Below are 20,813 nucleotides of genomic sequence, written 5' to 3'. Positions count from 1 at the left end.
GGGTCCAGTGATTTGTTTTTCTCAGTGTTTGAGAGGCCGTTCGGGAGAATCGGATTTGTAGTCAGGTATTAGAACGCTAATAATATGTACTGTGTAATAATATACACTGCTAATAACACATCCAAACATTGGAATACCTGTGCAATTTTTTATTGACTCACTGTTTAACTTATAGTTCTTATGCTAGTATTGATATCAATTTATTTATGGCTCTTATTCTATCTCCTGTAATAATAATAGCAACAATAATGGTAAAACCTCACATTTAATATCGCTTTACAGCACTTCGTCATATAATACTTCATTTCATTGTTAATTCATTTGTAAATATAAGCCATTGTTAGTATTTGATTATAATAGTCATCATTCAGTGGTTATCATCAGCAGGCACTGTGCTGTGCAGTTTATGTGGATTATCACAGTCCTCACAATAACTCAAATTTAAAGACAAGGAAATAGGCTTAAAAAGCTTAGATCAAGCAAGCAATCCAATTAAAAAATAGGAAGAGGACATGAATAGACATTTCTCCAAAGAGGATATACAGATGCCCAATAGACATATAAAAAGATGCACATTGTCACTAATCATCAAAGAAATGCAAATAAAAACCACAATGAGATATCACCTCACTCCTTTCAGAATAGCTGTCATCAATAAATCAACAAAGAATAAGTGTTGGTGAGGATGTGGAGAAAAGGAAACTCTTGTGCACTGTTGGTAGGATTGCAAATTGGTGCGGCCACTATGAAAAACAGTATGGAGGTTCCTCAAAAAATTAAAAAGAGAACTTATGACCCAGCAATTCCACTCCTGGGTGTTTACCCAAAGAAATCCAAAACACTAATTCAAAAAGAAATACATGCACCCCTATGTTTATTGCAGCGCTATTCACAACAGCCAAGATATGGAAACAACTGAAATGCCCATCAGTAGATAATTGGATAAAGAAATTGTGGTATATTTACACAATGGAGTATTACTCTGCCATAGAAAACAATGAAATTTTACCATTTGTAACAACATGGATGGACCTAGAAGATATTATGCTAAGTAAAATGAGTCACACTAAGAAAGACAAATACCATATGATCTCACTTATATGTTGAATCTAAAGAACAGAATAAACGAGCAAACAAAAATAGATACAGATAAAAAAACTGATTGTTGCTAGATGGGAGGGGTTTGGGGGAGGAGGAGAAGGTGAAGGGATTAGAAAGCACAAATTGGTAGTAACAAAATAGTCACAGGGATGTGAAATACAGTATGAGAAATATAATCAATAATGTAAAGATTATGTAGGGTGTCAGATGGGTACTGGACCTATCGGGGGATCACTTCATAGATTGTGTAGATGCCTAACCACTGTGCTGTACACCTAAAGCTTATGTAGAACAATGTTGAATGTCAGCTATAATTAAATGCAGAGACAGAGAGTGCCAAAAATATGTATATGCATTTTAAGAAAGGAAAACTGTATTAAAATTGTAATACTCGATATATATCAATAACAAAAGATAAATACAAGTCATGTTGACTTCTGTAATTACAAGAGGTGCTCAATGAGCGTCCAGACACTTCTGATTACAACTACTGCATGAGCAACGTTGACCAAAGTGTCCACTTGTATACATTTTTTGGCACCCCTGGTTTATATATATATATGCATATATATATATATATATAATATATATATAGTCACAGGATGTAAAGTACAGCATAGGGAATATAGTCAATGGTATTGTAATAGCTATGTACAATGTCAGAGGGGTAGTAGACTTGGGGGAGTTATCAGTTTGTAAGGGGTGTAAATGTCTAATCATTATATTGTTTTGTACACCTGAAACTAAAAAAAAAAAGCTTAGATTATTTATCCATGATCACATAGCTAATAAGTGATGTTCTCAACTACCTATGAGATTAGCTCTCCAGTTTACAAATGTAGATACTAAAACTTAGAAAATCACATATGTATTTTTGGAATCACATCACATTCACCTGTACTTTGGAAAATTATAAATGATGCCCTCCAACAATAGCAGTTTGAAATTCAATGGATTGCATACACTCACTGTTAAAAGGATGAACAAATAATTATTCTCAGAGTAACCTTAGCTAGTTAGAAGCCTATAATAAGCCAGGCACTGTGCTGAGCACAAGGAATGCCAAAATACATTAAGATTGAAGCTTTTTATTATATAATTTCCTGAGTTAGTTAAGCAAATAAGAAACTACTGTGGCTAGGCGGATGCTCACCAAGGAGAAAGCCATGTTCAGTTTCAGCCCAAAGATCATGAAGCCCAATGGCGAGAAGCCAGAGGAGTAGGAGTCTGGCATCTCCCAGGCTCTTCTTGAGCTAGAAATAAACTCGAACCTCAAGGCCCAGCAGAGGAAACTGAATATAACAGCCAAGGAAATTGAAGTTGGTGGTGATTGGAAAGCTGTTATAATCTTGTCCCCATTCTTCAACTGAAATGTTTCCAGAAAATCCAAGTCATGAATTGGTTCCTATTAATTATCACATGTTATACAATACATTAATAAATATATATGTGAATCAATTTCTTGAAATTAACAGTTCTAACTGGGATAAAGGAAATTAGATATTAATCTCATATTTTTAAAATTTCCTTAAAATGCCCTTCATCAGTCCTTATCTTGCTTTACCTTTTTCAGTTTTTTCCCCAACAGATCATATTGAAATGAGAGAATAGCTACATAATTTTAGTCTGGAAACTTAAATTGATGTCTAGAAGGAACAGCCCCAAATCCTAAGCTCCATTTTTATATATGACTAGATTTGGAAGATATACTAAGATTCCTTGATGAATTTTTATTTCCTTTAACAAAGATGTGGGAACTCTGATTACACAGATGAATCCTTCCTTTCACTCTTAAAAATAAAAAAGGCAATTATATAAATGTCTAACCACTATGCTGTACACCTGAAACTAATATAAAATAATATTGAATGTTGACTGTAATTGAAAATTTAAAAATAAATATATAAATGGCAAAGAGAGAATTCCCAGTGTAGTTCTCCCAAAAGAAAGTAGTAGGCTACATTACACTAGAAAGAGATTTCTCATTTTCAAAATAGTTTTTAGCATCTTTAGCACTTTCTCCTTGTAAAATATTTATAAGAAACATACATTTAAAGAGAATCAAAACAGAAACATGCAAGCAAAACTTGTATCCAAGCAAAACTCCCCACCCTCATCCTCTTTTGTGCAAGATACTCTACTTACCCTTTCCTTAAAAAACAAAGAGGAAAATCTGGGGTCGAAGTAAAATACCCATGCTATGCCAACTGGAGCTAGAAATGTAGCTGTGTGACAGCAGGAAAGGGAAGGTGAGTGGTGATTTGTTCTGACTTGCTAAACAGATACCAGAGGTTTATTTCCCATTTGTGTACTCCTAGATTCATAAAATGGAAAGGCCAAAGAACAGTCTTTCTACGTTTATTTTTCTGAGTAATCTAGCCTATGTTTCTCAAGAATGGTTTGCAAATTCCTTGCATCAGAATCACCAGGAAGATGAGCCAGGAGACACTTCTGGAAGTAACATCATGATAGCTGCCCAAGGAGAACCCCAAATTCAGTTCAAATTTATATTGGTTGGTGATAGTGGAACCTAAAAATCTACATCTGTGAAACGTCATCTGACTGGTGACTTTTAGAAGAAGTATGTAGCTACCTTGGATGTTGAGGTCCATCCCCTTGTGTTCCATACCAACAGAGGACCTATTAAGTTCAATGTACAGGATACAGCTTGTCAGGAGAAATTTGGTAGACCGAGAGATGGCTATTACATCCAAGTCCACTATGCCCTAATATTTGATGTAACTTCAAGAGTTGCTTATAAGAATGTGCCTAACTGGCGTAGAGATCTGGCACAAGTATGTGAAAACATCCCCATCATGTTATGTGGCAACAGAGTGGGTATTAAGGACAAGAAAGTGAAAGCAAAATCAGTTGTCTCCCACTGAAAGAAGAATCTTCAGCACTATGACAATCCTGCCAAAAGGAACTACAACTTCGAAAAGCCCTTCTTCTGGCTTGCTAGAAAACTCATCAGAGACCCTAACGCGGAGTTTGTTGCCATGCCTGCTCTTGCCCCACCAGAGACTGTTATGGACCCGGCTTTGGCAGCACAATCTGAGCGGAACCTAGAGGGTGCTCAGACAACAGCTCTCCTGGCCAAGGGTGACGACCTGTAAGAGAGGGAAGCTGCGGCTCAGCCTTTGACGTCTAGTTTTATAGGCAACTGTCCTGTGATGCCAGGGGTGCAGCGTGTTTGCCACTTTATAACATAGCTAAGCAGAACATCATCTTTGGGATGCTGAAGGAGATGAATGGGCTTCGCGGCGAGTGTGGCAGTGAAACAAATAACCTTCATTTTTGGACCTGCATATTTAGCTGTTTGGGAACGTAGTTGTTTCCTCATTGAGTTTCAAAGAAAAGTTTGGTCAAATAAAGATTCCCAGCACCCATACCAGATTTAATGATTCAAAATCTGTAGTATTTGGGGCGCAAGAATCTGCATTTTAAAGATCAAACCAGTCGATCTTCCGCACTCCAAAGTTTGGGAGGATTGACCCCGTAATCTTAGCCTTTTACCACACTGTGCCTCAGTTCCCCACTTTTTCACCAGAAAACAAGAGTTGCTGTCTTGCGAGTTAGTACTAGCGCTATAGCGTGACAAGATTCAGAGACATGGCCGCTGAGAGGTGATTGGCGGCTCTCCCTCAAGTACGCTCAGTCCTGGTGAATTCTATATTCGGTATAGGAAGAGAGAGAAGAGACTTCGGGTACGGGAAGGCTAAGCAGCCTCTGGATCCCAGAGATCACGCATAACTCCCTAGTATCAGGTTTCAGGACGCGTTCAGCTAATAATGTCTCCGACCGGCCGCCGTCGGTCGTCTAGTGACGCACTGAGACGTACCGTCCGGCTGCTGTCACCTGTCAACATGGCGGCCCCCAGGAGTTTCGCTCTATGGGGCTACTGCGACCGTGGGTGGTCGCGGTTGATGCCGGGCTGCCGGCTCCCCGGGTTTCGTAGCTGCTGGCCTGGGTGCCCGCTAGGTGCGCGGCTCTTGTCCCAAGAGAAGCGGGCAACGGAAACGCACTTCGGGTTTGAGACTGTGTCGGAGGAGGAGAAGGGGGGCAAAGGTGAAAGGGGCGAGAGGGCGGATGGAGGGATCTAACCGTCTGCAGTCTAGTTTCTTCTGCCCAACTGAGGGCTGACTTAACATTCTGTTAGCTTGGATGCTGTAGCTTGTGCAGTCCTGACATCTCAGGAGCCCCCACACCCCTGCCTGACCCAGCATGGCTTCAACGCCTCCTCTTTTTAAGCAGGTTGATTATCACTAGATTCCATCACTTGTAGCGTTTATAATGTACCTGGCACTGTGCAGACATTTCCAATTCTCATTTAAACTTCTTGATAGTGGATATTGTTATCCCCATGTTACACATAAGGAAATTGAGGCTTGAAAGTTAAGCAAGAACTTGCCCAATTTAACATAGCTAGTGAGTGATGGAACCAGTCAGTATTCCAATCCACTTTGGTCAGTGTACAGAGCCCACGTTCTTAACCTCTTGCTGAAGGCATAGGTCATTTTTTATGAAAAGGAAGAAGGAAAGTACCTTCTCTTTGCCTCAGCTTCCAAATTTGCCAAATAGGAATAATAGTAACTTTTTTCTTAAAGTTCTTGTGAGTATTAGATCACTTCATACATTAGAATTAAAGTATTTTGAACAATGCCCAACATTTCATGAGTGTTCAGTAAATATTAGATATTAGATAAAGCAGTTTCTTTGAGTCCAGCACTGTGCCACAGGCATGGGAAAGGAAAAGAACTATTTTAAAACTCCAACTGTACCATTTATAATGAGGAAGGTATTATGCCCATGTTACAGATGGATATGGCGAGGCCCTGAGAGGTTCCTTCACTTAACCTATGGACACTCAGGAAATAAGAAAAAGAGCCTGCAATGGAATTTTCCATCATCTTAAGGACTAGTACATTATATTACCTCTCACCCCAACCTTATTAAATACATAGCTCTTGTGGAACTCTTGAATATTGAATATAAATTAACACTTATTTCACTGTGAATCCCCAGAAAGTTAGAACAGTGGCTCATTCATGCCTATATCTTCAATGCCTGATGCAACTTTAGGAGTTTAATAACTGCTTATCAAGTGAAATGAGTGGAGCCAAGTAAAACAATAGTGACCGTTTATTGAGAGCCTGAAACCTTTTAAAATACTTTACATTAATTCTTGTAAATACACTGAGATAGGACTATTAGCCTGATTTTATAGATAAAGATACCATTGAAACAGACTCACTTGGCCCAAATTCTGCTAGTAAGTCACAGAGCTGGCACTTGAATCCAGGTGGGCTGCTTCCAAAACAGTGATGTATAACTTCTGTATTGTGCTTTACAGTACATAAACAACATTTCACACAATGACAAACATGTTGGGAGTTATCCATTGAGCTAGATAAGGCTTTCAGATATGGGACCCAAGACTGAAGTACAGGCAGAGTCTTCCCTGTACACAGTGATGCAGGATCGTAAAAATGACCATGCAAGCTAAAATTATACACAATGATCTTAATAAACAAAGGGAAAAATTATAATTGTTCTATGACCTTTAAAAATTATTGAATATCAAAAACTCTTACCGTCAGTTATAAATGTATAGAGAAATGAAAAAATAGTGAAGTTAATATTTCTTTAGCACACTGTAATTTTTAATTAATTTTCATTTCATTTAAATCAATTAGAATTTTTAATTTAAGTTGAAAATTTGTTAAATTAAAATTCTAATAAAAAATTAGAAATATTGGGAATTAAGTTGTTTTATTCCTTTGTAAAAAATTTACCAAGAGTAATTCGAACAGTGTTTACTACCTTGTTGTCACATAATTTACAACAGGGAGTGAGCATTGTCTCTATGCCTTGGCAAATTGTCATACTCCTTTCTAAGTTTCAATCAGATTCTCATATTTTATCCTTTCACTTTCAATGTTATGAAATACCTCCAAGAATTTCTTTACTGTGAAATTTTGGGCTGGTATTATTTCCCCTGAGACACCTTCAAACTTTTCATCACAACCACATCTTTATTTATGTCCATAAGTTCATCTTCTCAAAGTTCTTCTGGCTGCATATCTAGAATCTCTCATGTAGTATCAACACTCCCACGGTCAGCGGTTTCTCCTCTAACTCCATGGACATTCTATTTAAATTTCACTTCCAGCATTATTATTTTTCATCTCTTTGCTGCACTTTTGTTTTTGTTGGCCAATTTCCCCTTTCGATTATCTAGTTTTGTAAAATGCCCCGTGTGTTTACAACTGAGAGATAAGGAGGTAACACAACTACATGTTTTGCTCTGTGTGTGTGTGAACTAAATTACTGATGTACAAGTGACCAACCAATCACAAACTGAAAGAAGTGACATGACTAGTTTATTGATTATGATGCATGTCGAATATTTACATAGTGATTTGTGGACTGAAGAACTAGCAAAGTTTGTACTTTATATGCAGTTGCAGTTAATATACCATTGTATCTAAATGCTGTTGCTGGAGGACTGGTGTTATTTAACTAAACCACTGAAATTTATGCACATCAGAACCATGCAAAGCCAGCAGCGCTTATACTCAGTGGGTTGAGCCTTAATGTCCCTCAATACCCCCAAAAGATGATCAGAAGAAAAAAAGTAAGCTTGGAGACCCCAAGGTTAAGAATAGGCATTGAAGAGGGAGTGAAAAGAGGAACTCTAGAATCTGCTGATCCAGGAGAGGAGAGTAATGTTTTGAATACATGCAGCCTATTTCATCTGAGGAACTCAAAGCATCTCCCCTTCATTACCTAATTCAGCCTCATGGCAGCCTTAAAGTGTCATGGATAGTAAATTCCTTCTGTTTCTCAGTGATGCAGGCAGAGATGAGATGAGGCCTTCCCATCCATTAGTCATGTGTTTTTCTGATGGATTTTTGTTGTCTTTATTAGAAAAATTCAATACACACCCCCATCCTCTAAGAAACAGAAATATATTTAGTACCAAGTATGTGCATGGCATGATTCCGAGTTGGTGGTCCTAGATAAAGCTAACTAAGACAGTAGAAAAGAGGTTGATTTTTTACACGAATACAAGCCTTTTAAAAAAGAGGTAATGTTAAGGTGTAGAGTTGGGCAACAAACATCATGGCTTAGGTTCACCTTGCAACAACAGACAGGCAACTTCAGGAGAGAAGTTAAAGCTTCCTATTCTTTTATTTAGGATTTTCCCAAGTTAATCTTGTCAATAACATAATTATGTTGTATATCTCCCATGTCAGTCTATCAGGTGTTTGAAAGTGTGGCCAAGAAGTATGATGTGATGAATGATATGATGAGTCTTGGTATCCATCGTATTTGGAAGGATTTGCTGCTCTGGAAAATGCGCCCATTTCCTGGGACCCAGCTGCTTGACGTTGCGGGCGGCACAGGTAATGTCCTGACTTTGTTAGTGTCCTCTGGTACCATTGAACATCTTTTACAGAAATTAGTGTCTCTTGTTGGAATGAACGAGCTCACCTCCCATTAGCCTGAAGTTGGTAGTTGAAAATCTATACACTCTAAGAGAGGTTTACTCTTTTCTTTTTAACTGAATGTCAATCAAAAGCACAGAATATCAGCTTTGTGCTTGTCACTTTTCTAAAATGTACAGGGTTACAAAGTAAAAAGACCACTTTTTTACTCCAGTGACATTTCACCATCTAAAAGACTGTTTTACCTTCTATTTAACCTTTAACCCACCTTCTTGCTTTCTCTGAGGAAGATGCCTTTTATCCTATTGCATAAGCTTTCGAGGCAGGCATTTCTCCTTAACACACTGTCACATCAAATATCAAAAGCTCAATTGTTTAAGCATGCTCCTTTTTACTTGGTGCACACTAGGCATTTGGGGAGGAAAATGTCATGGGTTTCTAAAGTGCATCTTGGTGATAACATTACGTGGTTAATGTACATGTTAAATTACATTAGAGCAATGTGTAAAGTAATAATGTGATCATGTATACTAACAGAAGAATGTATAATACATTGCAGGAGAATAATCTCCATGTTTGAAACGTGTATGTGGCTTTGTTGTGTGCTCCTCTCCCCAAGTGGAAGTTCAGAAGGCAGTAAGATACCTTGCTCAGGGCAGGACAATTTAGCAGACTCTATCAAAATAGAAAATGCTTAGACTCTAGGATACCACAATTCTAATTCTAGAGATCAATTCTATAAAAAAAAAAAAAAAAAACTTGCACAAAGATACAGCTTTCAAAGGGGTTCAGTCAGAGCTTCCTACATCTCCAGTGAACCATAACCAGTAGCATCAACTACCCATTTAGAAAATGTAATTAAAAAGTAACCCCATATATTTAAAAAGACATTTTTTAAAAGATATAGCTATAAATATGTTTACTGCATCATTTTTAATAATAGTGAAAAATTAGAAATACCTTACTTATCCCAAAATAAATGACTTTAAATTAAGATACATCCACCCTATGAAATACTATGTAGCTATTTAAAAGAATGAGGAAAACGTATAAATACTGATGGAAATGTCTCAAAGACGTTAAGTCGGAAGAAAAGAAAACAAGCTGTGTGACAACGTGTATAATATGATCCTCATTTATGTTTCTAAGTTGTTTTGTAGATATAGAAAAGTGACTGGAGAATACCTAATTTGATGGAGAGACTGGAAAAAAGGATATATTTCTTATAAATAGTATGGGAAAAACAAAGATAAGGAAACAGCATTATCAGAAAGGAAATGAGATCCTGAAAAGCACTGGCTTTGCCCAAACAGTATTTACCTGGTCACAATAATATAAACACTTTTGATTTTCAGCTTTTGGACTCAAACCATCAGTAAATCACAGAAAACTTAATTATAGCTATAGAACAAATACAATGCTACATCTTGACAGAGTAAAAATACATATGATGGAAGGTCGAAGGGGAGTTAAGAGCTATCATCTGTAGTTGATGGAATAAGAATAAAATATTGATTCGTTTATTACTCTAGGTTGCAAAGGTATCTATGAGGAACTATGAAAAGTGATGTGAATATATTGAGATGGTAGGGGCGTGCAGAGATGGGAGGGTAGGATATATTATAAATTTGGTACGTAAAGAAATAGCTGTAACCCACAGAAGAAACAACTAAAAGAGTAGGGAAAGATGGTCTCTAGGGAACTGAACTGGGAGTGAAGTGGTGGGGCATAGATTGTTGCTTGTAACTATACCCTTCTGTTACTGTCATAACAATTATTAGGAAAAGATTAGAAGGCTGCGCACTAAGCTCTTAACACTTCTTATGTCTGGAGAGGGTATGGACAGGGAATGTGACATTCATGTTTTATTTTATATATTGAGGTATTGAGTCTTTTATAGTAAGAATGTGTCCATGTATTACTTATGCAATTTTTAAAAAAGGTTCTTTAAAGAATCTTAGAATTGCTGTTAAAAAAAAAGTCAGTTACTGTGGAGATGAGTATAAACTTCATTTTCATACATGTCTCAACTCCTGTACCTTTGTTGCCCCTTTTGGGTTTAGGAAATGATAGGTTTTGTTTTTCTTTATGTTTGCATCTTTCCTCCTGTTGGCTTCCCACAGGTGACATTGCATTCCGGTTCCTTAATTATGTTCAGGCACAGTATCAGGGAAAGCAGAAGAGGCAGTTAAGGGCCCAGCAAAATTTATCCTGGGAAGAAATTGCCCAAAAGTACCAGAATGAAGAGGATTCCTTGGGTGGTTCCCACGTCATGGTCTGTGACATCAACAGGGAGATGCTAAAGATCGGAAAGCAGAAAGCCTCCGCTCAAGGATACAAGGCTGGTAAGTCCTACAGAAAGTAGACACGGAGGAAATGTGTGTATGTTTATAAAATACAATGGAATATGGAAAATGTTGAAATGCTTTATTCCCCAGTTTTCAAAAACGTATAGCTAGGTTGGAGTTGAAAATAATTTGTGCGGGTGAATCCAGTCTGTGCTGTTACGTACATGATCTCTGCGACCCAGGGAGTTAGATTATCAGCCCTATGTGACAGGGGAGATGACCCAAGCCCAAAGAGGTTAAGTATCTTATTCAAGTAACATAGTTTAAGTGGCAGATCCCACATTGGAGGGGACTCTTCAGATCTCAGCTCCTAGACCCTGAGACAGAGGTTTTGCTTTTAATTTCCAGCAGCTCCCCGATGACCACAACGTCCTGTTCCTGAGCTATTCCATTCTCCTATCAGTGCCAGGATGGTTTGATTGATGTGGAAGCTGAGCCAGTGCGCTGCCCTTAAAGAAGGGACGTGCCCTTCAGCCATAGGATTGCAGGTAGCTGACAGCCTCCAGCTCTTAGCACCTTCAGGCTCTGCCTCAGCTTTCCAGCCAGGCTCTTTCCTGGCAGCACCCAGCTGATGGCTGAGAACTAGAGGGCCACTAGTGCCTGGACAGTTCCCAGGTGGGATTCTTTTAACAGTCTTTGCTCCAGAGCTTCCTGTCAGGAGGCTGTGAGGCTTTATCAGATCTAACAGCATCAAGGTCTAACAGCTTTCCCCAAGTCAGTCATGCTTCCTCTTCTTTTTATCTTTCCCAAATGTCCGCCCCCTCCCCCCAAAATACTTTTGCACTCCTACCTCCATTTCAGCATTAGTTTCTCAGAAGGCCCAACTGATACAGGTGAAGAAACACCCGTAAACAGTACAGCAGGTCCTCAAATAACATTTTTTGCTTCAACATCATTTTGTTATAACATTAATGAGAAAAAATAATAGATTCCCGGCCAGGGCTCCACCCACTGTCTGTGTGGAGTTAGCACGTCCTTCCCTTTGTCTGCGTGAGTGGGTTTTCTCCAGGGACTGGTTTCCTCCCACATCCCAAGGTTGTGCATGTGAGGTGAATTGGCGTGTATAAATTATCCCACTCTGCGTGAATGTGGGTGTGTGTGAGTGTGCCCTGTGCTGTCCAGGGCGTCCTGTCCAGGGTGGGTTCCCCGCCCTGAGCTGCTGGGAGAGGCTCCAGCCACCTGCAATGCTGACCTGGAATGATCGGGTTGGAAAATCATCATCTGACTTGCTTTTATTAATCTTTCTTAAATATACGTATAGCTGGGGGCCGGCCGGTGGCTCAGGCGGTTAGAGCTCCATGCTCCTAACTCCGAAGGCGGCCGGTTCGATTCCCACATGGGCCAGTGGGCTCTCAACAAAAAAAAAAAAAAAAAAAAAAAAAAAAAAAAAAAGCTATACGTATAGCTCACATTTATTTCAATATTTAATATTAGTGTTTTGGGTCTGCATTGAGAAGTTTGGTGATCTTTTTGTGACGAGAAATACGCCTTAGGAACTTAATTCTTGTTTATATCAATTAGCCTACGGTAAAATCAGTTTCACCATATGGCATTTCGCTTAAAGTCGCAGTTTCCAAGAACCTGTCGATGACGTTAAGTGAGGACTTACTGTTCTCCTAAACCTTCTCTACCACAGCACTCTCAACTGTAGCTGGGAGAGTGACTGCCTATCTCCAGGAACCCACCGCAACCTCAAAACGGATAATTTGTGGCCTAGCTTAAAGATGTACATGTTACATTTGGCTTTCCGTTTCTTTTAATGTTTGGAAATACTACTTCCCCCCACTCCCAATGTTTTGAAGTAGAAGTAATGATCTTGGCAGCGCACCACGTTGACCCCGCTTTTCAGAGCGCTACACTGCCCTCTCCCATGCAGGCCTAGCACTGCAGGCAGCCACTGGGAGAGGCAGTGGTGTACAGCAAAGAAAACCCACTCCCTCGGGTCTTTATCAGCACTTCTCTCCTCCCCCTCCCTCACCCCCATCAGGAGTGTCTAGGGTTATTTTAACTCAATTCTTCCTCCTCCTCCTCCCATCCCCAGAAGGAGCTGCCTATATGAACCACAGCTCCCCGGGCCCCCAAAATGAAGGGCTCTTTTGTTAACCATCAACACTGACCAGAAGGCAGACAGACAGTCACTAGTGTTTTTAGACAAAGGCACTATGTTTCCTTACTCCTACTGAAAAACGTTTCCCTTCTCTCTGGTGCTCAGCCATAAAGAATGGAGAACAAAGACAGAAATGATAGGTAACATTCCAGTTCTGGAAGCAGCTGTTCCGTAGTATGGCTTGCTCTTCAAGCTCTCCTACCTGCCAAGACAAATCCACCTGCATAGGAATCAAGTGTCGCCTAGGACAGTTGTTTTTATCTTTCCTCCTTGCTTTATCAATCTCCACTAATAATTTTTTGCCTTTGCAAAAAATACCATGCAAACATCATTGAAACTAAGTAGGAGGATCCTAGAAATTACTTAATGTAAAAGTTAATGTGGGGGCAGCTAGTTAGCTCAGTTCATTAGAGCACCCGATGATCATAACACCAGAGTTGGCGGTTCGATCCCCACATGGGCCACTGTGAGCTGTGCCCTCTACAACTAGATTGAAACAACTACTTGACTTGGAGCTGATGGGTCCTGGAAAAACACACTTAAAATAAAATAAAATAAAATAAAGTAAAGTAAAGTAAAAAGTAAAGTAAAGTAAAGTAGTAAACTAAAAGTAAAAAGTAAAGTAATAAAAATAAGATAAAATAGAAATAGAAATGAAATGAAATGAAATGAAATAAAATGAAATGTTAATGTGTAAAGACATTTTTATGTGTAGCACTGTTATATGGTTGTTTATGTTTATGTGTCTCACTTCCTCCCCAAATGGAAGTTCTGAGGGCAGCAGCCTTAGAAAGACTATTATTATTATTTTTAGAAAGATTATTTGATGGGTTCTAAAAATGATATGAGAGAAATTTTGGATTTCTAAATTCAAATTTTGGGGAAAATATTGAGAAGAAAGTAAATGTTACCCATAATTCCAATATCCAAAGATATCCTTCAATATATTAAAAGATTTCCTTCTTTCTCCTAATCATTTTCTTTTTATAAAATTAAGAACATCCTGTATATACAATATAATACCGTGCCTTAATTCAGCATTGTATCACAAGATTTTTCCATGTCATTAAAAATTTCTTAAAATCATTTTTATATTCCCCATATGGATGTTTCATGATTCATATAACCAATTTACATAACTAACTGATCTTTTGTTTTTTTCCTAATGTTTTTATATATAGCACAACATTGTGTCCTGATGTGTACATTTTTGCATGCATTTGTCATTTTTTTACTATATAACCCTGAACAAGTGTTTTAACTATCTAGATTTCAATCTATGAAATAGATAAAATAATAACCACCTCATAATAGGAGGTACTATACCGTAGCTGTTAAAAGCACAGGCTCTGAGATAACACTACCTGAGTTCTCAACCATCTGTGTGACCTTGGACTTAACCTTTCTGATACTCAACTTTGCTCACCTGAAACACGAGGATGATAGTGACCGCTATCTCATGGAGTTAGTATGAGGATAAGATGATGTATGTACAGTAGCCCCCCTTTATCCATGGAGGATTCGTTCCAAGACCCCCAGTGGATGCCTGAAATCGTGGATAGTACTGAACCCTATATACACTATGTTTTTCCTATACATGCATACCTATAATAAAGTTTAATTTATAAATTAGGCACAGTAAGAGATTAACAACAATACCTAATAAAACAGAACTATTAAAACAATATACTGTAATAAAAGTTCTGTGAATGTAGTCACTTGTTTCAGGGATCCCTTCCTGCAGTCTCCCTATAGGCTTAAAGCTTACTGATGCAACACGCTGCTGTCAATCAGAGCATGTTTTCTGTTCTTGTCTTCCCCTCACAACTGCAATGCCTTTTCCATCTTAGCTAAGCACTTATCATGCACTGTGGCTATAACTTTTGCTGTTTGAGGTATGATAGCAAAACTAGCATGAATTTCTTTTTCCTTGTTCACAATTTCATAGATAGAAGATTCGTTCTTACCGTAGATCTTAGCAACGTCAGCACACGGTTTTTTTCTCTTATTAAGCGGAAGACGTTCACCTTTTCATTAAAGGAAGTACTTTACGGCTCCTCTTTGGCATATACAAATTGCCAACATCACTACTCTTGGGTTTTGGGGCCATTATTAAGTAAAATAAGGATTACTTGAACACAAGCACTGCGATACCCCAGATGGCTACTGAGTGACTAACAAGCAGAGAGTGTATACAGAAGGTTCTGGACAAAGAGATGATTCAAGTCAGAGGTGGGACAGAGCGAGACAGAGTGCGATTTCATCACGTTACTTGACGCAAAATTTAAAACCTGTGAATTGTTTATTTCTGGAATTTTCCATTTAATGTTTGCAGAACACAGTTGACCATAGGTAGGAGTCAACCTCGGATAAAAGCGAAACCTTGCATAAGGGGACAGTCCTGTAAAGTGATATTAATAACACAAACCCTGCCATCAAGGGCTCAGTAAGCAGTAGCTATGATGATGTCATCAATTTCCTCCTAAAAATCAAAAGAGCTGGGTCTAAGGGTATGCTTATTTTGAAGGTTCTTGTTAAATAATGCTAGTTTGTTTTCCAGAAAGGTTTTCATTTGTCTTCCTCTATAGAGCCTTCCTTCCATATCATATGTCTTACTTTGCTGCAAATTGATTAATGTTAAAGCTGAATCCAGATCCTAGAGGACCTAGCCACGCTGATAGGGGACTCCCTTGGGTGTTTTCTGAATTCATAACCAGACTTGGGGTCTAGACACTTTGATTTTCTATGACTCCAATAGAACTAATATAGCAAAACATTTAAAAAAAAAAACTAATATAACAATGCTAAATTCTGTACTTTGACTACCCCACAAGACTGACCCCACCTCACAAGCCAGCTGCAAATGGGGTGTCCAGGGCGTCCCCACTTCTGCCTGGCTGACTACAAATTCAGGGGTTCCCATGACCCACTCCTCAGGTTTGGCAGTTCGCTGGGTGCAGAAGGGACAGCCACCCAGGCTGAGAGGAAAACCAATTTTCTCTTTCAGGACTTGCTTGGGTGTTGGGAGATGCTGAAGAACTGCCCTTTGATGAAGACAAGTTTGATGTTTATACCATTGCCTTTGGGATCCGGAATGTCACACACATTGACCGGGTACGAATGGCTGCATCCTCAGCTTGTGTGACTCTCAGGATACGAATTCCCCGGGAGTGGCTCATTCCCCCCTGGAGTGAATGAAGGAGGGAGATTCTTCTCTGGGCTCGGCTCTTAAATGGAAAGATTGAGGCGTAGGGGCCTTAATCCTTTAAGTTGCCAATATTCCTAGTCACAAAATTGATAAAGACCAAAACCATACAGCAGGCTCCATAGGAGCCTTTTGTTGCTTGGGTTGATATTTCATTTACGTCTTTGAGATTGTCAGTCTTGCTCTTTCCTCCCACTTGTGGAGCCATCGGACCTTGTGAGTTTGCAGAAGATCACAGGGATTTCTTTTTTTTTTTTTAATTAAAGTTTATTGGGGTGACAATTGTTAGTCAAGTTACGTAGGTTTCAGGTGTATAATTCTGTAATACAGCATCTGTATATCACATTGTGTGTTCCCCACCCAGTCAGTTCTTCCATCACCATATTATGTGATCCCTTTCAGAGCAGAGGCATTTCTGAGGTTGACACAGAAAAAGGCAGTCACACACTATTTTGGCCGAAGATAGCTAGTAGATTTGCGGTTCCTCTGTAGAGAGAAGGGAATGTTCAGCTCTTATTCTGATGCAACTCTTCTTTATTTCTACTTTAACATTCTGTCCAAAGCATTTGAAGACAATGTGCACAGCACCGGTTTCGTTTCTGTAATGTAGGCTCCTGCTTTTGGTGGGACATTCTTTACAATACTCTTTAGCTTGGTTTTTAGGGCCTGTCCTGTGTCTGTAGCAAGTTTATTATTTCTTTTAATAATAAAAAAAAAATCGAATAGATTCAAAGTTCAAAAGGTTATATCAGTGAAAATCTTCCTCCTGCCCTTGTACCCCAGTCATTCAGTGCTTCCTTCCTCTTCCTTCCATCACCAATTTCTTGTGTATCTGTACAAAGACGTTTTGTGCATATTAAATATATTTATTATTTTTCTTTCTTATGCAAATATTAATTTATGAAGCATTTTTCCTATTGCTTTTTTCCCTCAAAAGTATTATCATGGAGATTTTTCCATGTCGGTGAAGAACACTGGCTCTTCCTTTTATCAATAGCTGCATGGATGCCATTTGTATAGATGTTCCATAATTTACCCAGTCTCTCATTAATGGTTAAAGTGCTTCTAATCTTGTGCTATTTGAATAGTGCTGCAGTGAATAACCCATATACATGTCACTTCCACAGAAGCATTTCTGTAAGATAGATTCCTTGAAGTAAAATTGCTTGATCAAAGGAATTTCCATTGTGATTTTGTTAATTCAGAAATTGCCCCCCATGGGGGTTATACCAATTTAAGTCAGTTTAGATTACTCCAAATAACCTCTTCATGGGCAGCAGGCGGGTATTGTAGGGTTATTTCTGCTGTTACAGCTTCCCAACTAAGAAGGAACAAGGGATCTGTGGGAAATAACTTTTATAATGCCCACAGAAGCTAAAGCTGTCTCGGCCTCATGGAACTGAGTGAGGTCTGCTGAGGAGTGTGTTTTCTTATTCCTTTCCTCACTCAGGCTCTCCAGGAAGCCCATCGGGTCCTGAAACCAGGAGGACGGTTTCTCTGTCTGGAGTTCAGCCAAGTGAACAATCCTCTCGTATCCAGGTTGGCATTGTTGACAGGGCTTGATTCTCGTTGTCTAGCCAAGGGTTTCCCATCCCCAAATGGGTAGAAAGTAGCCAGGAAGCTATGAGCATGAACTTCATTAGTTCAGAGTCCCAGAGTCCCAGACTGAGGCATAGTGCCACCTCAGAGATCAGCCAGTTCTCAATGACAACCCCTAGGTCAGAAGAGTCTCAAACCAGCAACTAGAGGCTCTAGTCAGTCCACAGATATTTTGTTTGACTGCTGGTATTTTAAGATGACTTAGGGGGAAAAAAAAAAGAAGTTGACTTGGGGACAGCTGATTAGCTCAGTTGGTTAGAGTGCAGTGCTCTTAACAACAACGTTGCCAGTTCGATCCCCACGTGGGCCACTGTGAGCTGTGCCCTCCACAACTAGATTGAAACAACTACTTGACTTGGAGCTAATGGGTCCTGGAAAAACACACTTAAAATAAGTAAAAGTTAAAAAAAAATTGACTTGGATGTCCATATTTAAAAATCAGTAAGTCTACATAAAAATCTGGATTTCCATACACCTAGGAAATCAGATATATGGCAACCCTGGGTAAGCCATATTCCCACATGGCAGTAGTCAGAGCTGAGTAGTAACTGCCCCTTCTCCACTTTTATGGTGCTTCCTAACTGTACCTGTCACCACATCCTCACTGCTCCCTACTGGTCTGGCAGCTGGCCCACTCACTTATTTCAGGTACTTGCTTGACCCCCATATGTAGGAATTTGAGTTTATGATCCTAAGCTTAGACCTTGCTTCTTATCAGTTGGCATGTTCTGATCTTAATCTTTTGCCTTTTTGCTTAGGCTTTATGATCTCTATAGCTTCCAGGTCATTCCTGTCCTGGGAGAGGTCATCGCAGGAGACTGGAAGTCCTACCAATACCTTGTAGAGAGTATCCGACAGTTCCCACCTCAGGTACAAAACTTCTATAGCTTACAACAAAGGGCCTAAAGCTGAAATCCAGGTGGATCCTTGCTGTATCTTTCTTTGTGTTTTAGGAGGAGTTCAAAGAGATGATAGAAGATGCAGGTTTTCAGAAGGTGACTTATGAAAGTCTAACATCGGGCATCGTAGCCATTCATTCTGGCTTCAAACTGTAACTCCTTTACTATCCTGGAGCGTGAACCAGTCACATCCTGTCGAAAGCCTGCAACTGAAGGATAATCAGGCTAGTGAGACCAGCAACAGAACATCTCCTCTTAAGGACATGTGCCTTGGACTCATGTTCTGATGTTCTCACTTTATTGCAGCTTTCGCTAGCAGCTGCTTCAAGGTCTTCTCCCCGAGGTATTGTGTATTTTTTGCTCAATTCCTGCTAATTTTTCTCAGCTGTGCAGTGTGTGGTTAAGATAAAACCAGCACTAAAACATAGTTTTGAAGTGTTTGTAGTTTCCCTGCTGGTGCTGCCTTCCAGAGGGATGAGTCATTTGAACCTAATGATTTGAAACAGAGAAACTTCCTAACTTGAGTCAACCTTTCAGCTTACGACTGGTTGAGGGCCAAAAGCGAAGGCCCAAATCAGAGGGCTAACGATCACAGCTAGAAATTATGTACTGAACCACTAAATCAGTTTACAATTTGTACAAGTATTTGTGATTTTTTTTTTCAAGGGGTAAGGGAAATATATTTGTCATCATTCATTCAGTGCTCTTCTACCAAAAGCCACTATTGTGTCTTTAGTACCATGTCTTCAGTGTCATGAAAACAAATCCTCACTGAAAGAATAAATGTACCACCAAGTTCCTGCTTTCATGTCTTATATAGAGAGCTTCATCAGAATATATTTGAAGAAAGGGTTTATAGCAAAAAAAAAAAAAAAAGTTTGAAAACTATTTATCTAGCCTAACCCCCTCCAGTACTCAGGGGCAGAGCTGGGAAAAGCTCTTGTGTCCTTAATACATTTTAAATGAATGTAAAATGAGGCCACGTTTTGAGTGTGGATAAAGCTTAAGGTTTTTGTGAAGGCTTGCTAAGAAATCGCAAGAATCAAGCTGTGAGTTGGCAGGCAGTTTGTTAACTGCAGGTAACTTAGTTCAGGGATATTTGAAAAGGCTTCAGGTAGGCTGCCTCATGACCCGGCACAGTAGGGGTCATTTATGTACCTTCACTCATTAGATCTTGCTGTCACTGAAAAGCTTCCAGATACAGCTAATATGCAACTATCTAAATGAACAGCAACTAAGAGCATTTCATAAAATGCTAAACCTTAGAAAAGCTTTAGCTTCCATTTTGTATTCAGCCAACCTATTGGCCTTTGAAACTAACAAGGAGCAGGCACTGGAAGGAACTTCATAAACCAATCAACCTAATCCTACCGTGTTTCCCCAAAAGTAAGACCTAGCCGGGCCATCAGCACTAATGCATCTTGTGGAGCAAAAATTAATATGACCCGGTCTTATATAATATTTATTATTAATATAATAAATATAATACCGGGTCTTATATAAGATCAGGTCTTATATAATTTTTGCTCCAAAAGACGCATTAGAGCTGATGGTCTGGCTAGGTCTTATTTTCAGGGAAACACAGTATTTCCACAACAACGTGGTTTTCTCACATCTGAATCAAAAAATATAATAATTAAAAGCTGCCACTTCCTGGCAGTAGATACAGATGAACCTAATCAAACCAGAACCCCCCCTGCCCCCGTCCAGCTGCTTGAGACTTAAGTTAGCTTTAGGGTCTGTTGCTGGAGTCTATTTGGAAGTAGGGCTAATTGAACAAGGTGGATATAGCTTTGAAGGTCAAATTGCTGTTGGGCTTCAAATAGAAATATAGCCAGGTCACTAAAGAGGGAAGGGGGAAAGAAAAAAGATGTATTATGGGAACATTTTCAGTATTGATTATATAAATACAAACCTAAATCACCCCAATTGTAGTCTCCTGTTCCACAATAGCTCCTTATCCTGCTTTCCTACAGAAAGTATGAGAAACTCTTCTCCCATTCTGCCACAATAAACAGGACAATTTTTTGCCCTCTACCCTGAAACTTTCAAGTCTTAACACAGTTCAAGTTCACTAAAACCCTAAGTTCTGGTAAAGAAATA

The 20,813-nt window shown here is 39.2% G+C and overlaps 1 protein-coding gene and 1 pseudogene across 3 annotated transcripts; both read left to right on the top strand.

The window, feature by feature from the left end:
• Positions 1-3,534: 3,534 nt before the first annotated feature.
• On the top strand, positions 3,535-4,217 carry LOC308492622 (GTP-binding nuclear protein Ran-like; annotated as a pseudogene). Its single transcript has one exon. The product of its transcript is annotated as a GTP-binding nuclear protein Ran-like (transcript).
• Positions 4,218-4,931: 714 nt separating this feature from the next.
• Positions 4,932-19,570, top strand: COQ5 (coenzyme Q5, methyltransferase). Of its 2 annotated transcripts, none has more exons than XM_081037703.1 (7): positions 4,932-5,169; positions 8,361-8,510; positions 10,676-10,897; positions 16,015-16,121; positions 17,663-17,751; positions 18,588-18,681; positions 18,765-19,570. In XM_081037703.1, exons 1-7 carry the CDS (start codon positions 4,968-4,970, stop codon positions 18,864-18,866), a joined length of 966 nt encoding a protein of 321 aa, XP_080893829.1. In that variant the 5' UTR covers positions 4,932-4,967; the 3' UTR covers positions 18,867-19,570. The 2 variants fall into 2 exon arrangements, with proteins under 2 accessions (XP_080893829.1, XP_080893828.1); XM_081037702.1 differs by having other exon boundaries at positions 4,935-5,169; positions 18,570-18,681.
• The last annotated feature ends 1,243 nt before the right edge of the window (positions 19,571-20,813 follow it).

The sequence above is a fragment of the Rhinolophus hipposideros genome (assembly GCF_964194185.1).
Source record: "Rhinolophus hipposideros genome assembly, chromosome: 24".
Lineage (NCBI taxonomy): Eukaryota > Metazoa > Chordata > Mammalia > Chiroptera > Rhinolophidae > Rhinolophus > Rhinolophus hipposideros.
Note: the sequence above shows the minus strand (reverse complement) of the source record. Positions and strands in the feature narration are given on the sequence as shown.